The sequence below is a fragment of the Myzus persicae genome, unplaced genomic scaffold (genome assembly GCF_001856785.1).
Source record: "Myzus persicae strain clone G006 unplaced genomic scaffold, MPER_G0061.0, whole genome shotgun sequence".
Taxonomy (NCBI): Eukaryota; Metazoa; Arthropoda; class Insecta; order Hemiptera; family Aphididae; genus Myzus; species Myzus persicae.
The window spans coordinates 1,076,775-1,094,944 of record NW_019100469.1 but is presented as its reverse complement, the minus strand read 5'-3'; the positions used below and the strand labels follow the sequence as shown (position 1 = coordinate 1,094,944).

Below are 18,170 nucleotides of genomic sequence, written 5' to 3'. Positions count from 1 at the left end.
GCTATCTACCTTCTCTTACTGACATGACTACATGTAATAAAAATAGAATAATAAAAGTGACACTGGGACATAAAATAAGAATATGTCATATATCATATATTAATTTAAAATTATAATTTTGTTTACAGGAAATAAAAAATGCCAATAGTTAACATTTTATTAAAAATAGTTATAATGAAAAATAAACATTGGAGTTTTGACCTTTAAAAATCAATTTCTCACTTAAATAATAAAAATATACAAATATTGTTCATAGTTATAATATAGAAGTAGTCCTTTAATCTATACAATATAGTTTGCCAAAACCAGATTTTGTAATTTGGTTTAGTTTATTAAAACATAAAAAATAATAATAATAGTAATAATAAACGAGAACATATTAAAATGAGTAACAAATTTAATTATAAAAAAAAACCACTACTTGTGAAATTGAGAACTATTTTGTCTAAAAATAAAAACATAATCAAAATGAATGTTTAAACTGTATCAAATGAAAGTAGAATATGTTGATACATAATAAATTTGTAATAAAATGCATAAAACTGAAATTATTGAGTAAAATGCAAAAGTTACAACCAAAATGGATGATATTTCAAAACAGTCTTTGTCTGATATTCATTGTATGTTACGTATTGGCCCCATAGTGAAAAAGTGGTTAGCATTCATTCCCTCTAGTAAATTGCCCTTCTTTCCAAAACTCGCGATTGGCACACCAAATTGACCACCTTGATTATCCAGTTGAGAAACTGGTATGTACTGGGTGATACCCAAATTCCTTAACTTGGTAGCAGTAGCGGGTCTACTCAAGTCTACAATAGGGATCACTAATGATGAGTTATTGATTTCTGATCTGTGAACTGTTGATTTATGCCGATACAACGCCTCAGGATTTTGACCAATAAATTTACACAAGTTACACCTGTTCAGAAATCAAAACATTATGTCTTTGAAAAAAGAAAAATTAATCTTTATTTTTAAAAAATTGTTTCCACTCAAAACCATAGTATAAGCACATATGAGGGTAGAACAATAACTTACCTAAACGGAATTGAAACTGACTTATGTGCAATAGATAAATGTTCATACATTTTTTCAGAACTCGTATATGTTTTTGAACATATTTCACAAGGATAATACTTTTTCGGTTTATCAGGACCAGTTAAATCAACAGTGTCCATACTCTAAAATAGAATAATTGTATGTAAATACAAATTTATATTATTTTATGGCAGTTTTTTCATGCAAGAAAATTAATTCAAGAAAATCATAAAATATTTGCTGAACACACTTTATTTGTACTGCTGTTAATAAAACTCTAAATTATTAGATTTTTATCAGTCATATATTAATGTAATAGATAATTTACATTCAAAGATTAATTCGGTCTAAGAACAATTTTAACTATCTAAAATATTAAACTTTAAACATTTAATATGAATATAATATATCTACGATGACATAAGTCCATGTTATCCAACTTACTCATTATAAATTACAAAAAAAATGTATTGAGTATGTACAACATTACATAACATAAGTGCAAGTGTTAGGTATTATATTTATGTATGACATTGGTCTTTTTTTAAATACTCAATGTAATTTAATAAATATTTTAATCAAAATGAATTGTATTATAATGACAAAACACTTGAAAAAATTACCTTGTCTGCTTGTTTACACTGATTCCGATTTTTACGAATGAAAATTTATTTTTAAATAATATTTGGAATATATTATTAAGAACTGTATAAATTACCTGAATTGGTACCCTAGGTGGTACATATTTAGATGCCATATTAGATACACTACTAGATACCTTATTAGGTACATTACTAGGTACCTTGAGAGGTGATGTAGGTATAATAGAAACAGCCGAGTTTAAGCTAAGTCCAGCGGGAAGAATTGAGTTGTGTCCATTATCCACCTAAACATTTAAAAAAGTATATTAGTATAATTACATTGAAGACCAATTTGTATAAAGTTAAAACCTAAGTCAGTAGTACTGAGTTAGGAGAAAAATTCTTTGACCTGCTGAAATTCTATTAGAACTCAATAATTGTATCTTATAAAAATTCATAGAAACAAGTACACTATATCTATCATATAAAATAAAAATACTATAAATAAATGGTATGCTTGGTTTTACTCCGACAATGCAAAATAGATTTAAAACTACATAAGCCCAACTATTTTTAGCGACAACTAACTGTACAACAATCATTATCAACGAGGAGACAAGCACAAAATTCACTTAAATTACAATGATTCTCCTAGTATAGATACAATAGATAACCATTATAACAGTAAATAATTGAACTATAATTATGGCATAACTTCCATAAGTTAAGCAATGTGCCAATGTCCTCATACAAGAATTATTGTTTAACCTCTGAATTAAATTAAATAAAAACAAATATCAAGTACAATTTAATATAAATAAGTAAATTCATTATTCAATAGCATATTAAAGCAAAACTATAGGTCAGGCAAGTTAGGCCAGACTGATCTATAGTTGGCCTTAGATTAAATACGGATGAGAAACAAAAAATAAAGTAAAATAGATGTTAATTTAAAAAAAAAAAAATGTCTGCATAGTAAATTGGTGCAAATTTATATTGATGGAGTAATTTATATGGGCTTAAAATTACTCTTGGAATCAAATTAGACATTTTTTGGGGGGTAAAGGACAATTTTGATATTATATTTTGATCTGACCAATGGTATATTGCAGGCTATACACTAGTATACAGCCTATACTACCCTAGCACCAATTTACTGATATAACGTATACCCTCTAAAATTAATCAAAGATAAAAGTAAAATAAAATATTAATTACTTTCAAAAATAACATTTTTATCTTTATCTTGTTTCTTGAAAAATTACTATTTGTTTAATGATAATCAAACATTATATCAATATTATCAATAATTTTACAATTTTAATTATGGTTATGAATACTATCAATGTTATAGCCTGAATATGGTTGAGGAACTTTTGAAAGGTTTGACTATAAACCAATGAGCACTTATGAAGTTGAAAAAACTTGGTAAGAGTCTAAGGAGTCTAAAACACCTGAGTAATCAATATCAACTCAAAAAAAGTAAAAATACTTTAACCAATTTTTCTAACTCACAAAAAAAAAGAATGCAAACAAGATGTGTTTTATTAAGATATTAAACTAATTCAAAACTATTTAAATTGTTAATATAAAATATAAAAAGTATTGAAAAATTATTTGAGGTTTCTTTTTAGGAGCCTATCTACAAAACTGTTAGTCCAATTATTTTCTTTTTATAAAAATGGTCACTCTAGGCTAAACTCCAACGACCCCTCCCCTTCTATGAGCATGTGCTGAGAGTATATCATTGAACAAAATTACGAACACTGGGTATGGCCAAGTGAAAATGTCTAATTTTTCCTATACTTAGTGTATAATAAATGTAATACATATAGGTCAGAGAATGTTTGTACTATGTAAAATGGAATTTTTTTTAAACCAAAATACAAAGAAATATTATTTTACTTAGTTGAATTAAGAATATTTAAAATTAAACATTGAATGTCTAAAACATGTTCTATTACATTATGTTTAAACTATTAAAATATAGAAAAAATAACATACCTATTATTTCACTTCTATTTTTTTTACAGTAATAACAACTAATTATATTAATTTTTGAAGTTAATAGCACCTAAATGATAGCTCAGATTTATTTTTATTCTACTAATAATTTAAACGGTTAATGAAAATTAACCAAGTAGTAATTACCTATATGTATATTAGAAAAAAAATTAAAATGTTGAAAACGCACGCTATACCAATAAATAATAGAAATATTAATTACATACCCAATTAGACTTGCTACATAAAATATTTCAGTTTAATACATTTTACAACATAACCCTTAATAAATAAATTAAAATGAATTGTATTAGATTATATAGGATATATATTATTAAGTAAATCATACTATCTAGTTTTTTTATTGACATTTTAGTACCTATTAATTGAAAATATGATTAAAACAAAAGAAATGAGTAAAAACTGTTTTTTTAAAACCCTATCATAGAAAAAATCTAACTTTTGAAAAACCAATAAATAAATCATCATAATTTTTAGGTTAGAAATACAAAGATTTTGACTCCATTTATTCAACATACTTGCTATTTTTTTTTTTTTAATCTTAACATTAATTTACTATGTATGAATTTTACTACTATTAATATAAAAACAGGTCCAATCTCTAATATAATATCTCTCGACTTGTTATGCATCACTACCCATTGTCCAGATTTGTATGGATTTTATGATTTCCAGATTTGCACTGTCTAGAATTTAATGGATTTTTAATTATTAAATTCCAGATTTAAACAGTCCTGCATTGTACTGTCCAAATTTTTACTTGTCAGGTTTATACGAGCTCCCATAAAAAGAAGGATTTTTACCCATAATACAATCTAATCAATTAATAATACTGTATACTTAAATAAATATATAAAATACGTATTACTCACAATATTTAATTTTAATACAACTAATACATATTACACTAAAAATAAAGACAGACAATTTATCTTTATCAACATTCCCAAATAATATGAGTATTTGAGACCATTATAGATATTATATGCATAGAAATAACCAGGGCACTGGTACACCAATAATAAATACAAGGGGACTCTTATTAAAAATTAAAGCTATGCACCAATCAATTTTTCCTTTAAATTCACTACTTTTTTTTAATTAAAAAATAATAATTTTTAAGTTACCGTGCTAATAGTGAGTCCTCGTTTGGAAAATAAATTAACAACATCTTGCTGTGAAGCTGGAACAGCTGCATTTTTGGTTACAGATTTGGTTAGAGATTCAGCTATGGATTTAGCAATCTGAGGAGTCTTGTTCAAGTTAGTTGTATAGGAATTTCTAAATCAAAATTATATTTAAATCTTTAAGTATAATCAATGTAGTAACATAGATGTGTCAACACTTCCCCAATCTTATATCATTGATAGTAGGAAGAAAAAATTATACCAGTTGTACAATCCATCCAGTTCATCTTATCTTGGTACTCAGCAAACATTTAAAAAAAAACTAGTGTTCCAAAAACAATATTTTGTTCAATACCCATAATGTAATTAAAAGACCACTGTTTTTGTACAACTTCCACCGGCAGCGCTGCTTAGGTGACTTTGATTTGTATAGCATATTATTATATTTATGTATGAATAATTGATAATGTTTTAAATTTGACTTTGCAATAGTAAAGATATTAACAGTGTTAATTATAATTCATATATATAGGTACCAATCAAAATTTATTTTATTTTCAAATAAAATTACATCATGAATACATAGACACCTTGCATACAAACAACCGTACCCGCCATAGCAAATGAAATACATTGAATAAGCCCAATCTAGTGGTTCTATGCTCTGTTCAGCTAGAGAACGCATCAATCTGTATTCTGTGCATCCCCTACGTCCTGCTAGAGAAATCGGTTCCCGTATAGCAGGGTGTCGGATAGAAATGTGCTGAAGAACTGATTTAGGTAAGGCCACCATGCTTTTTTTCACTGAACAGAGTATAGCTACAACCATTGCTATGTAATTTAAATGTTTCTTTTAGCTGTATCCACTTTTTTTGGACACCATATTTGCTTTTCGACAATTAAGTTAACAGGTTTAAAATAAGCTATTCATATGCATCATTATAGGAACATATCAGCCATTTCTAAATAATACCAATGGATATACAAGCTAAATTAGTGGATACTTCTATTTGAACTTCAATTTTAATTAACGATAAACACAAACAATCGGGATTAAAAAAATTAAAGATTGTGCATTTAAGTGGGTCTACTATTGTCACATTGTTAAATGATAACAGATCATTCTATACATCAAAAAATGATTATCGACCAAAATTTCATTTTTGCCATGAAATCATAATATACAGCAAGTACTTTGCTATTAATTGCTTGAACTTACTAGTTATATTACATTTTAGATTATACAATTGCATTAACTTTCTATTCAATACGATAATAATTGTTATCAATTGATACTTAACATTAAACTTTAAATTTTAAATTTTTTTATAAATAGGTGTTAACTATTGAATCTTTTTAAAACACACACTTATTTTAGGTTAGTTAAGTGTATAAGTTGTTATTTACATTAATTTGTTTATTTTTAATATCTGAAGTTATTAAATGTAAAATATTTTTAAGAAACAACCATAATATAAAAGAAAAAAATGTAATAATAGAAATTATAAGTATTAAGGTTAAAAGCTATAGAGCTAAATTTGCGTATTACACTGCTATGACTATTATTTAATCAGCATAAATTATTTTTAGAAGGAAAAATTTGTTTTTGGTTCTTCTAAAAAATTATGTTTATGGAGTATAAAGTTGTTAGCATTTTAGTTGTCAACATGATCAATATGTGAGTTATAACAAATAGATATTTTATTGTTTCTAATTTCAAAAGTTTAGAAATAATGATAAGACTGCAAGAGAGAACAATAAAATCAAGTGAAATTTGATACTGCTATTATATATTTTGATATTCTTAATGTAAAAATCAAATAGTTAGATAACATGTTATGGCGAGAACAATCATGTCACCCATGTCTGCTTATAGTAGGGTTGCCATTCGTCCCGATTTCGCCGGGACACTACCAGTTTTTACTACAGAGTCCTGATATTTTTCATTTCCCGGCCGGGACGTGGATAAGTACCGGTTTCTTAAAATAAGATTTAAACAATACACATATTAGTAAATAAGTAAGACCACTCTGTTTTAAATTAAAAATTGTGTACCTTTTTTTAGATAATTTAAAATTATATTTATGAATAAGATAATAATAATACTATTATTACATTTTGTGCTATTTCTAATTTTAGACTTTCTTATTTATTATAAATTATAATATAATAAAAATATTAAATAACGTTGGACTAAAAAAGGTATNTGTGGGGGGGGGGGTATTATAGTGTCCCGACTTGTATTTTTGTATAAATGGCAACCCTAGCTTATAGTGAGACAATTTGTTACGTAATTTTTATACTAACATATAAAAATAGACAGTTTTACTACTCTTTTGTTAGCCCTAGTACAGAAAATCAAGGGAAAAATTTGCCATTAATATAATTTAAATTTAAAATGTCAATGACTACAACTTTATATTAAATTATAATATAACACCTATTCTTGTAGTTGTATTTAATTAAAAACATGGTTAAGAAATGAAACCAAGAAATTAAAAATAGATTTATAAAGTAGTGTTTCATTTCCAATTAGTATTCCATTTCAAACATAAATATCATTTTCTAAGTCTTATAATCTTATACTGGGCTGCATGAATAATTACTAAACGTTTAATGAATAAATAGTGAACTAATTGTCCCTTAAAAATGATAATATTATTAGCCAATTAAATTGTATTTTATTAAATTAATCATGTAGTCATGCAACTCTGCATTTATCATGTTATACACCTACTCAAAATACTATTCATGAAAAAAATATGAATTTTGACAATTTTTTAATTCAAAATTAATTGTTATTAAATTAATATAACTATTATAAAAAAATTCATCAATGTCTTAATCAGTATTTCATAGTAAGAGTACTAGTGATATTTACAACTGGTGTATGCATTGCAATCAATTATAAGCGAAGTGTTGACACCTTTACATATCTACCTTGAATATAATAATACTATATGGAATATTCTAAAGACAACACATTACTAACCTATCTATGTTTGTACGTTTCATAGGCGGAGTTCCCCTCCTAGGCGCGGTTAATGGTCTTTTTAAAGAACTGCCTCTAGGAGAAGAATTTAAAGAAGTTGCTCTTCCTCCTAAGCAATAATAATGAGTAATACAAAATTATAATTAGTTAATAATATAATATAACACTTTGAGACTCACTCATAGTTGATCCTCTTTGTACATTACGCCCTCTTGAAGAAATCATATGTGGCATGGCCCTCATCATTGGACGCATGCCACGTTGCATAGGAACTCCCTGATTTGGCATCCGCAATGATTGTGTATACAAACTAGGAGATAGGTTCTCAGGTAATGGTGGTACACCGGACTGTAATTGTTGATCAAAACCCATTGCTGGTAAACGTTGGACCTAATTATAACAAATCAATACAACTTGATACTGAAACTTTGATATAAAGAAATATATTTTACCAATATTATTATAAGAAGTATTTGTTTAGTAAATACTATACTGTAGAATAATTTAAATGATTTTTTGTAAATAGAAAACTAACTAATATTAAAAATATATTTTGTAACCTATTATCAAAATTGTATAATATATTAATATTACTTGGTGTGCCAATTGTTGAACTGGTGATTGCATACTATTGTGAACCATACGTTGGTGCTCTTGGAATTCTTGTTGGCTTGATTCAACTAAATGTTCACATTCCTTGAAAGAACATTTGAAATGTTTCATGGTTATTTTATGATCATTCAATAGTTCTGGAGAATCATATTGTATTCCACAGACTTCACATGACAAATATGGTGGCGGATAAGGTCCACTACCATTTTGAGTTAAAAAATTGGGTGCCCTGTCTATTTGTGCAGGAGGAGGCATATTAATTAGGATTGCATTACGAGGATCTACTAAATCATCAAAAGAACGGACATTAACTTTAAACTTTTGTTCTTTGACTTGCTCTTTAACTTCTTTTTTTTCAACGCCGTTTTGTGGTTGAGGTACTTGAGTATTTTTAGTTTCATTATCATTTTTTATGATAACTACATCACCTTCCAAGTCTGGTTCTTTTGACTGTTCTTCTTTCAATGATTTAATTCGTACCTTACATTCTTCTTTATTAACCACCATAGAGTTCTGAGGAAGCTCTTCAGTTTTCAAATCTACTACTGTATTAATAGATACATTTTTCTCCTCAGCTTTAACTGATACAGCTGGACTAGGTCTTTCGATAAATGATTCGTCAGAATCATCTGACAATATTTCCACATCACTGTCATCAGAACTATCAGCGTTCTGAGACTCTTCTTCAGATTCCTTTTCATTTTCATTTTCATTTTCATTTTCATTTTCATTTTCATTTTCATTTTCATTTTCATTTTCACCTGCATTAACAGAAGGTGACTTGTCGGAAGAGTTTTCCGGTCCAGAGTCCTTTGGATTTTCACAATCTTCTTCGCCAGAAACACTTTCAGCAGTAGTTGTAAGTCTTCTCACAACCTGAAATTAATTAACATATATATAATTTTTAATTAAACAATAAATCATTATTTAAAAAAAATGATTTTGAGCAGAAACAGTCTGTCAGCCTATGATATATTTATACTGCTATCAGCATAGGCGCCCACAGAAATTTCTAATTTAAGAAATCAGTAAAAAGTAATTAATATTATTTTTCTAAGTTACAATAAAAAAACAAAACAAAATTTTGTCAAATCTATTTATCTGGTTCTGTATACAAATTCCCGTTTTTCCTTATTTTTTTTTTGTTTACCCATTTAAACATTTTATCAAAAGTACTGGGTATTTGTACTGAAGATCTGCCAAAGTACCAACTAGATCATTTACTTCTTGAATCCAACCCTAAAGTTAAAAACCAAAGCATTTTTACTGCCTCATAATATGATGACATAGAAAAATAAATAATTGTAAAATATTCCCAAGGCCAGATTTACGCCTAGGTCCGTGAGGTTCAGGCCTATGGCAGCATATTTTGTAAGAAATTGAAAAATCATATAAATATTTTATGCATTTATGTAACTGCGTAAATTAAAATTATATTAATATTTAATGTATATATTTAAAAAACAAAGTAATAAATTCATGAATTGTACACATTGGTTAACCAGACCATGGTCTGCACCATGTTAAGCTTTTGTAATTGTAATTTAAAATATACCGTCGCTTACACTGAAAATATCAATGATACAAAATCAATTTTCTAGTAATGTTAACTATAAAGATAAGATACCTACCAAGGTACATATGAGTTGTTACTAAAATTAATTAAGATCATATTAGATATCAAACAAAATAATAATATATTAACTATAGAAATTGTGTATCCACAGCATAAACTGAATGCTGAACTTGTAAGATGTAGCAGTTCATGTAAAGATTTATGTGTCAAGTTTGATTTTCCCACAAATGTTTGTAGTTTTGACAAGGAAACTATTTCTGAAAAAACTAGGGCACTAATAAAGCAATATCCTAATGATATTGAAGAATCATTTACAAATGAATGTTTGCATTTGTGTGATCATCTTTTTTTTAAATCTGGCAATAAAGGAATGCTCAAGAACTTTTTAAGACGTTGTACACAAATGATTAAATAGATGTAAACAAAGTTTAAATTATGATGAAATAGCCTACAATTTTGCATCAAAAAAAGTTTGTAGAAAAATGTTATAGATAACATATAAGATTTTTTTTTTTATTAAAAGAATAATTACAATCTATACATAATTTTGTACAATAAATAATTTTGTTGAGTGAAATAGCGGTGAATATAACAGAGTGGGAAGGTAGCCAAGATCGTTTCAATCTTCTTCTAGGATTATCGAGTATTGTACAAGACATACGTTTGAATCGTTTGATTAATGGATTAGTATGGTGATTTAGCTTAGAATGGAATGAGAGGAAGTGGGATTTGGTTAGCTGAGAAAGTTTGGGAACGTTTAAGTCTTTGTGAAGATTGGCGTTTTTTATATACCAAGAAGCAGAGATGGTTTGACGGAGACATATTGATTGGAAGGCTTGTATAGTTCGCAGGTTTGAGGGTTTCGCGGAGCCCCATATCTGAATGCCATATGCCCATACAGGTCTTAAAATAGCTTTATAGATTAACAATTTATTGCTGATGTTTAGTTTAGAGCGGAGAAGTGGACTGAGCAAGTGAAGTCTAGAGTTTACAGATTTTCTTTTGTTTTTGAGGTGTTGAGCCCAGGTAGGTGAGTCGCTTATCAAACGTTAGGCCCAGGTATTTTACTACAGGGGTTGTTAGAATTAAGTTATTATTGAATGAAACTGGAGGGCAGTCTCTAGGTCTTAGTGAAAAAGTAATAAAGGAGGATTTGGAGTCATATCTAAGATTAAAATGAATTATTGTTTAATAGAATTTGTAATAACTTGATTTGTTTATAATTACTAATGACCTACTTTGTTTATAATTAAATAAATGTATTAGTAATAAATACTATTTTTTTTCTTGGGGTAGGGGTGGCACCTGTTCTAAACCAGTATATTCCGCTCAGAATTTAATATCATGAATGTATTACTATACCCATATATTAAAATAATTTTACTCAATCACCATAATATTAACAAAGTTAAAAAGATATATATTATACACTTGTATTTATTAAGAGTAAAATGAACATAATATACACATTGTCCTGTACCCAATATTATTTAATAATAAGCTTTTACTAAGGCTGATGGGCAAAAATCAGGCAACTTTTATGGGTATTACTCAAGTGTCATCATATTAATTGAATAGATTTAAAACTAAAATGTATTATTACGTTTCTTACTTCAAATGATTGAGCAGATTCCCTAGAAGAACTACTGCTACATGATCTTGTCTTTTTTAAAGTCACTTTGATTGATGACCCAGCTGGTGGATTTAATACTGTTGTAGGTACATTTTGATCATCTTCTGAACAATACAATTTAAAAAAAAATACATTAATATTGAAAGGAATCCAACTTTTTTGAAATTTATAATGCTAAAAAATATAATATGAATAAGTTTATTGGGATAATTTTAAATTGATATAAGCACAACTAAAAAGAAGCTCATATTACACTTTCATTCTCAGAGATTAATAAATTGAAAATATTATTAATTTGCATTGTATACATATAATTACTATAAAAAACTTGTACCTAATACATTTTAAAGCTTTTTGACTAAGAAAAATCTGTTGCTACTAGTAAAACTTGTATCTAAAATGTTGAATAAAAATTGTTACTTTTGATAATCAGTTCACAATCTAATAACATTACTGATTTCAAATAAATAAATTTTTTTTTTTTAATAATATTTTTAATTAGTTGTTTAATACGCTACTATTGTTTTAACCAGTAATTTTTAAATGATTTTATAAAACAAAAACAACGATAGTCATCATAATTCATAGTGAACAGAATAAATAATAAAGAAATAACAATTTTTATATATTATTGCAATTATGAAGCTTCACAAATAAATTTATAATAAAGTAATATTAAGTAAAGAACTTTTATTGGTTTCTAATAAAAATTGAATCAAATTACCTTCACTCTCTGGATTTGAACAAATAGAAGACGATTTACTGTCGGATTTCATTTTTGATTTTTCATTTCCTGTTAAAAAATTATAACATTGCATTAAGCTTATATATACTTAGCATGATGTGTGGTTGGATGGGTACTTTTAAAAATCTACTTCAATAATAAAAAACTTTATTAAGTTGGCAAAATATATTTTTACTACAAAATATAATACATCATTAATCGCCATAGATGTTTTTATCCTTAGATTATTGGTTAAAATTGCATGATAAAATAATTTAGTTTCATTTGGGTGCCATGGATTCACCATCCATGGACTATAACTACATATTATGAAAATAATTGAGTTTGTGCAATGGTAACTCAGTTGCTTAATCGTGCCTGCCACCTGCACCCCCTATCACAGCTCCCAAAGCATAATAAAGTGATTGTTATAGGTACGGCCAGTCTATGAGTATAATGTCTATGGCTAGTCTGTACCAATTCTCTTTTTAGTAGTATTTGATTTGAGTGACACTAAATTAATTTGTGAGCCACCCTATATAGCAGGAGCAATACATTAGGGGATACTTTGAGAAGGCGTCTCCCCAATAATTATAAAATGGCAAAAATAATTTTTTTAAATATTTTCAGGATTAGCGAAGACGACAGACAACACAGTTCATAAAACAAAATGATAGACTGTATTCTAATATAAAAGGTAAAAAAATTTAAGGGGGGAATCATAACAACAATGGTTATTGGTTTTTGTATGGAGTCTGTGAGACTAGTCTCAGTTGTCTCTGCCACTGGCGGATTGTTCCATATTCGTTGAGTAATATTTGAGGTAATATTGTACATATTAAGAAATTATGATAATATATATCCTCGAATATATCACTATTTTTTCAGTAGTTTAAATTAATAACTTATAATGAAGTTATTTAATTATTTAGATAAGTTAACCGGGATATAAAATTGAATAAATACTTATACCTATTAAGTTAAAATGCATATAAATAACCAATAGTAACACAAAACCTATATCTCCAAGTACATTTTTTACGCACCACTACTGGCAACCTATAGACGATTTGGTATTAATTGGTCCAGTAGTTTCTAAGTCTATAATCCTCATCCAAACATACATTAATTGATAAACATAAAAGATCAAAAATTAACAATTTCTATTAAAGGTAGGGCATACCAAAGTTACGTAATTCAGCTACTTTTGTAACTACTAACAAGTTACTCATTTACAATTTAACTTGTAACTAGTTACACATTTTCCTGTAACTTAATATAAAAGTTACATTGTACATAATATACATAAATATTAAGTATTATATTTAATATAGGCAGGCCTTATCAAGCCTGTAATCAGCTGTTTTGGAACATAATATTGGGTGATGTACTGGTGTTGACATATTATTGATTACCGATTAGAGTTGGTTTTGGAATTGGGATTCCCAGATTATTTTTTTTTTAAACGCCAAACCTCATGAGTAACGGACTCTCTGAAGAAAATATATTAAACTAAACGACTAACGAGTATTACGAGCCACGAGGCCAGTACTTGCTTATGATTTACTTCAAAGCTACTGCGAGTTCATGTCATTTGTGATTTTGCTGTTAACTAGAGGGTGACTAAAATGATTTTTTTGTATTTTCATCTCAAGAACAAACAAAAGCTGATTCAAAGGCAAATTTGGAAGTTATACATTTTTTTAATGATAAAAATAAGTCATTATCAGTTTTAAATAATTATGTCACAATAAAAAAACTATTTGTAAAATTTAATACAAAACTCTGTTCTTCTGTTCCAGTGGAAAGGTTATTTTCATTTGCCGGGTTCGTTCATTGTCCTACTAGAGCAAATTTATCAGACCAAAATTTTGAAAAATTAGTTTTTCTTAAAGGAAATAAATCATATTCATTACAATAACCATTATTAATAAATTATACAATATTCAATTTTTTTTATTTAATTGTATGTTTTACTTTCTATGTTGCATGCACCTATTTTATACTAACTACTGATTTTAGGACTGTTACTATGTTAAACAATTGACTTATGTGTTAATTATAATAAATCAATACAAGCATATTCTATTTATCTATGTAACTTTTAACTTTAAATGTAACTTAGTTACATAACAACTGTAACTTGTATCCAGTTACACAATATCAAGGTACCTAGTATCTTGTAACTAGTAACACAGTTTTAGAGTAACTTGTATCTTGTAACTAGTTACAATAAATTGGGTAACTTACCCAACCTCGGAGTACCTATTTGTATTATTGTACACTAACTAATTAAGAATAAAATAACTTAAATAACTACAAAAATAACCACCTAACTCGACCTAGAAATAATGCAATAATTTGAATACATTGAATTTATATTTGATTTACAAACTTTAAATCACTTTCTTATGAGGAAAACTAATGATTTAAAATACTAAGGAACCAAACATACAAAATCAATATACTAGGGAAACCCAAATGTCTTTCCTTTGGCAGTGGCCTCCATATGATATAGATTAAAATTTAAATACTACAGAGACTAAAGAGAAACCAAATAAATAAAAAAACTTTTAATGTAAATATAATTTGGTAACAGGTATATCATATATTATTAATTCAGGGTTGGGATTTCATAGCACTTTAAATTGCAAAAATTGGTATTTTCAACCAAAGTTAGGGGCAAGTTAAGACATGGCAAAGAATAACCACAACAAGCTCAACTAAAAACACAATTAGTCAGTGTCATAGCCACGGGATATTTAGGTGTTTCAACCCCCCTCCCCCTCCCTAATTAATGTATTAACTATATAAATTATTATTTATATACAAAAACTCCTCCCCTACTTCATAATCCTGGCTACACAGGTAGCTACACTTTTTTTGAATTGACAGTGAACTAACTTTTCAAATATAAATGTATAGACACCTTGTATAACACTATTACCTACATTGTTTGACAAACAACTTAAAAGGACATCGTACCCACATGCGTTGTCTCCATCTTACAAGTACAGAAAATTTTTGATCACCAGTTTCAATAGAGCAGTATTAGTTTTGAAATGAGTGAAATGACCCATTATAACATTTAAAGATAAGATAATTATCTAGGGCCCCACATAGACTTTTATTGAAATTATTATTTTTGAATAAGTTAATATGATCTTTAAGAAACTATGATGTCCTCTTAATACGTATATCTAGTTTTTAGTATTACATTACATCAGACATCAGTGTAACATTGATATGAAGCGATTAAAATTATTTAAATTCAAAACCCTGTAGATAGGAAATTATACATTATAACAAGTATTATAATATCAAGCATTCCTTATTCAAACTAAAAACTGATCCTAACTACCCATACCTACCCACATTATAATTTAGACTTGGCATGCAATTTTTTTTTAAACCATACTAAAATATTGTGTTTACAGTTTTAGTTTTACAACTAGGTAGGTATTTAATAGCTTCATATTAAACTTAAATTTAATAAATGAATGACAAAATTTAAATTCCAGCACTAACCAGAGTTGTTTGCTCTACTTCTATTTGGATTTTTCCTCTGACTTATCTTCCCTTTATCGGAATCCATGGTACACGCTCTTGTATTGACCATTTACGTTTTATTATTGAATATTCCTTTAAAAACAAAATTAATTAATTAATTTGATTTATAAAAGATTAGACTTTTTGGTCTCCGATATTCTATTTTAGTGTAGAATTCAATATTATGAAGAAAATGCCAGTGCTCAGAATGGATAAATAATAAATGCAAAAATCACATAACAGTAAGCTCCTCAGACGTGATATAATCTAGATCCGTCTGAATCAGACAGTAAGCACACTGTTAAAACCACTGTGGTAACAGACCAACAATCCAGAATCACTAGGGATATAGGCAGGCTGCTTTGCTTACTTAGCGTATGCTACAAACATCTGACAGGGGCAGTTCTAGAGCAGTGTCATCAACGCATTATGATTTTACCAATAGTAAAGCAACAAACACGATAACACAAACCTTTGAAACACAACAGGCATAACATTAATATGATTCAAAAATACATTTTATACCTATACCTAGTAGGAATATTAAAAAAAGAAATGACGAGAAATCAAGAAATAAAATTTTTGGAAGGTACTCATCTGATATGATATCCGTTGCATAGATATCTATCTCTTTACCACAGTATCATATCAATGAGTCAAAATATCAAAAAGATCTGTCTATACCTACTCTGTGTCTCTATGGCACCTAGATTCTTATACAAATCTAAAATCAATAATTTGGTGATTTTAAAATGTCGAACAGAAGACGAAAATTAATGCAATAAGAGACGTCTGACCCGCATGAAGTATTATTGTTTCGATTTACGATCTTGTTGCAACACTGCCCAGTCCGGACACCGTACTTAGAGATACTGTTCGGGCGGTATTTACTTTTATCGTAATATTTACTTAATTTACTAAGTCAGGTTCCGTGTGCTGCTGCTGCTGCTGCTGCTGCAGCTGTTCAGGCACACACGAAAGACATGCCGACGATATGACCAATTATTTAACAAACAACGAAAGATGAATCGATCGGATAGTACAAAGCTCACAATATAAATTAATACAACATTTCATAAAATTATATTATCGTTATCCGTTTAATTAATAATATTTTATTATCAACGACAATAATAACAACAACAATCCACTTGAAAGTTTATGAAAATAATAATAAATTGTTAACGATGGCGAGCGTGTGATACGAGAAAAGATATCTGGCCGAAAACACCGAAAAACGACAATCGATACACGCGGACCGGCGCGCAGGCGCGAGACCGAACACGATGAAACCGCAAACGGGAAGTCAACTGAAATGGATCAAAGTGATCAAACACCGAAGCGAACACGGTACGACGAGAACGAGTGTACGGAGCAACGGACGAAGAAGAACGGCGGCGGCCTGGCGGAATGCTGATCGACGGAGTGAGTCGTGAGACGACGGCAGTGCACGAAGTGTACCGAAGGTGGTGAAACAGCAACGCTGTGCCGGTCAGACAGACGAAATGAAGCGCTGCCCGTGTCGAATATTGAGTGCTCTATGCTCATTGCTCACTGCTCAGTGCTCATGAGTCATGACTGCTCGGGTCACGAGTGTCGAACACTCGAACTACCGGCCACCGCCTATAGCGCGACCATCCGAACAGTCCGCCGCCGACCCTCCCGCCCACCCACACCTACCGCCAAAAACAGTTTGTATGGTGTACCACCGTTGGGCAGTCCACCCGCCTGTCCAACACCTCCGAACAGTATTGAGCATTTGAGCACGCATAGTTCCGTGCGCCGCCGCGAGTTTGTCGCTACATCATGTGTTGTGTTCTCTTTCGGGCGGCGCGCGCACCGGGCCGCCGTGAGCGCATGCGACGGCGCCAATCACAGGTGTGGGATATTGCTCAGCGACTATATAGTCGGATACAGCGAACGTTCGCTAGCTCCGACTCGTCTATGTTCGATATTCGTGTTCTGCGAACGCGTGCGAGGTCGATTCGGGTGGCGAGCGCTATAATATTATTATTTTGGTTCTCTATTGCGCCTCGCTAGCTCACTCGCTCTGCTGCCCGCAGCAACGGAGCAGTGGCAACCATTGCTATCGATCCGAACATTCCGAACGCCGTCGCCACCGCTCGACGGTCACCGCCGCAATCCCCGCGCTATACGCTACTCACCGCGACGAACAACACCCGTCGTCCACTACTCCACTGATTCCCTGCTCCGCTCGACAGTCGACGCCCGTTCCCCGCGCTTCTGCCTTATTAAACTACTAAAGTCGACGCAAATAACCTCAGACACCCGCTACCGTACCGCACCGTCGCG

The 18,170-nt window shown here is 29.6% G+C and overlaps 1 protein-coding gene across 4 annotated transcripts; it reads right to left on the bottom strand.

Moving 5' to 3' along the window:
* Positions 1 to 221: 221 nt before the first annotated feature.
* Positions 222 to 17,336, bottom strand: LOC111036171 (dual specificity protein kinase splA-like). 4 transcript variants are annotated; one of them, XM_022318355.1, is made up of 11 exons: positions 16,767 to 17,331; positions 15,837 to 15,950; positions 12,309 to 12,377; positions 11,564 to 11,688; positions 8,358 to 9,251; positions 7,943 to 8,153; positions 7,764 to 7,872; positions 4,772 to 4,925; positions 1,841 to 1,924; positions 1,039 to 1,181; positions 222 to 919 (listed from the first exon to the last, which is right to left on the bottom strand). In XM_022318355.1, the coding sequence occupies exons 2-11, from the start codon at positions 15,925 to 15,927 to the stop codon at positions 616 to 618; spliced, it is 2,184 nt and encodes a 727-aa protein (XP_022174047.1). In that variant the 5' UTR covers positions 15,928 to 15,950; positions 16,767 to 17,331; the 3' UTR covers positions 222 to 615. The 4 variants fall into 4 exon arrangements, with proteins under 4 accessions (XP_022174047.1, XP_022173983.1, XP_022173828.1 ...); XM_022318291.1 differs by having other exon boundaries at positions 383 to 919; positions 1,757 to 1,924; positions 16,749 to 17,336; XM_022318136.1 differs by having other exon boundaries at positions 383 to 919; positions 1,757 to 1,924; positions 16,767 to 17,335.
* Positions 17,337 to 18,170: the final 834 nt, after the last annotated feature.

What these genes read in the sequence shown, in the direction of transcription:
- LOC111036171 (XM_022318291.1), bottom strand. Translation starts at nt 15,927, where the DNA reads ATGGTCAATACAAGAGCGTGTACCATGGATTCCGATAAAGGGAAGATA. An exon ending in AAGTAGAGCAAACAACTCTG is followed by an intron (nt 12,378 to 15,836) that starts GTTAGTGCTGGA and finishes ATTTTTTAACAG; the next exon opens with GAAATGAAAAATCAAAAATG. An exon ending in CACCTAGGGTACCAATTCAG is followed by an intron (nt 1,182 to 1,756) that starts GTAATTTATACA and finishes ATTCTATTTTAG; the next exon opens with AGTATGGACACTGTTGATTT.